Genomic DNA, 2167 nt, shown 5'->3' on the forward strand with positions numbered 1-2167 from the left:
ATTAGGGATATTAATATTGACCGTGACCTTCACCCTCCTGGGATGTCATCGCCCAGGGCAGTAAAACGGGACACTTTCTCATGTTAAGTTGGCTATATCGCTCTCAGTATTCTACCGTTTGTACATGGCTGCTGTACACCTTTATTTTCTAGTTGCAAGTAAATGCAATTAAAATTGAAACGTGTGTGGACATTCCTTGTCAAGTTACCACAAAATGCCACTTTAGTTTAATGTCACATGGGCAGACAGACATTACGGCAGAGAACTGACTACAGTTGACAGTAAAACAAGTGAAGTCGGTAATGCGGAATTTTCTTTTATTATTATGCATGTGGATCACACTTTGGCATGGCATCAAAGTAATCTGTTTCATTGTAAATAATATGCTAATAGCATTTATTTAGACGGCTACCCATTTCAGTGGTGTTATTTATTTGAGTGTGTATGGCTATTTATCACTGCACACGTCAATAAAACATCACAGGAATTTCTTGGGGAAATGCAATTACCGGTAGCCTACAATTCAATAACAAAAAATGCTGGTGTGTGTAGGCTACACGCCAACTGCCTACAAATAACCTAACGTAGCCAATCATAAAATAAACTCCTGAACCCTTAAAATCCCCCACATTCTGGTCTTGACGAGAATAACAAAAACACTGTCGAGGGAGTTTCTCTTCTGCACTGTTCTACCAATCCAGTAAATGTGGAGGAGGAGTTAAGATACAGTGTTCCTTTATTAATATTCCGGATGGAAACAACTTCAGAGCGCAACCTACCAAATAGTCCGGCACTGTAGACGCGTCATAATACCCATAAAATCTAGCGGTAAAACCCGGTAATGGTCTCAATCGTTTTTTCCCCATTCATTTTTGCGTCTGGGTATTTAGAACAACTTCATATAAGGTCTGTGTTTCGTGTAGGTTTACCCAGGCGTGACGTTTTGATGGCAATGCAATTCTCTCTCGGACAAGGAGAGTTTTGTCAATATAGTCACCTCAATTTACTATAAAAAATTCAAAATGCTAATTACCAACAGAGAAGACATCAGCAAGACTACAAATTCCTGCAGGAATCTTCTGCACATCATCTCTAGCTATGAATGTATGTCCCCTTTCTCTGTCTTTGTTAGCCACTGACTACACTTTAGTTAGCAGAGCAGTATATCAAAAACAATCATTTTGTTTTACTTAGCCAAGATATACTGTACAAACAATTGTCGACTTTGGTGTCTAATTCAGAGAGCATCAAAATGTGGAGAAGATCACTAGAAGTCTGGCCATGTGGAGAAGTGCAGCTATAGTGAGGGGCAATTTACCAGTTTGGTCAGGGCCAGCATGAGGGATAAACGTTTATTCTGAGTCGGTGAGTGTAGCTATTAAGTTAAGTTTGAGCATCTTAGCAATACAATGTGTCTTATACAGCTGTCAACATTCAATAAGGAAAAAGCCACTTAATCAATTATATTGTAGCGACCCGCACAGACAGCTGTGTGTTATGTGTTAGGCTAGGAGGTGGTTGTGTTGTACTGACCAGTACCCGGTGTTCGCGGGGTCCGACATGTCAATCAACCTGCTATCTGCCAATCACGGGAATGCCTGGAATGTTCTGATGCCGGGCATCCTGGTGGTTGGCGGAGTGGCGTGGAGGGGGGTTGGGCAGGGGGGTGGAGCATTGGAAGTTAAGACCAGGTTCAGCCTTTGTTCTCTCTCTCTTACGTCTGGGCTTCACAAGAGAAGGTCACGATTGGCTTGTGGGTTATCTGTCATCTATTTGGCGTGTGCTACGGCCCAAACAGTAGCCTGTGTAAAGTTGGTTTAATAAACCGTCAATTCGCAAACTAAAGCCTCTGTCTGGACAATTGTTCATTTATGATCTAGTCAGGTCATTACATTGGTGTCAGAAGTAAAAACGTTGATACAAGTTAGCCAGCTAGCTAGCTGACTTATGTGGCTAGCTACCGTAGGTGAGAACGGGGATTGAAAATGCTTCGAGGGAATCCGAAAGTGAAGGTGGAGGTAGGGGACGATTATGGCCAAGGAGGTGCGTGTGAATGGACGTCGGGGGTTCTGTCTGAGGAGATCGCCAGGGCGTCGGAGCGCAGAGGCCGCTTGAGGGAGGACGTTAGAGCGATGGCGGCTGAAGCGGGCATGAGTGCTTCGTCGAC

The 2167-nt window shown here is 43.5% G+C and overlaps 1 protein-coding gene across 1 annotated transcript in view; it reads left to right on the forward strand.

Annotated features, from left to right (window-relative positions):
* Positions 1-1985: 1985 nt before the first annotated feature.
* Positions 1986-2167, forward strand: part of LOC111953742 (signal transducer and activator of transcription 1) — a 5661-nt gene continuing 5479 nt past the window's right edge. The window contains exon 1 of the mRNA XM_023973205.2: positions 1986-2123. Coding sequence (XP_023828973.2) covers positions 1986-2123 — 138 coding nt within the window. The remainder of the gene's footprint in view (positions 2124-2167) is intronic.

Source organism: Salvelinus sp. IW2-2015, linkage group LG27 (assembly GCF_002910315.2).
Source record: "Salvelinus sp. IW2-2015 linkage group LG27, ASM291031v2, whole genome shotgun sequence".
Lineage (NCBI taxonomy): Eukaryota > Metazoa > Chordata > Actinopteri > Salmoniformes > Salmonidae > Salvelinus > Salvelinus sp. IW2-2015.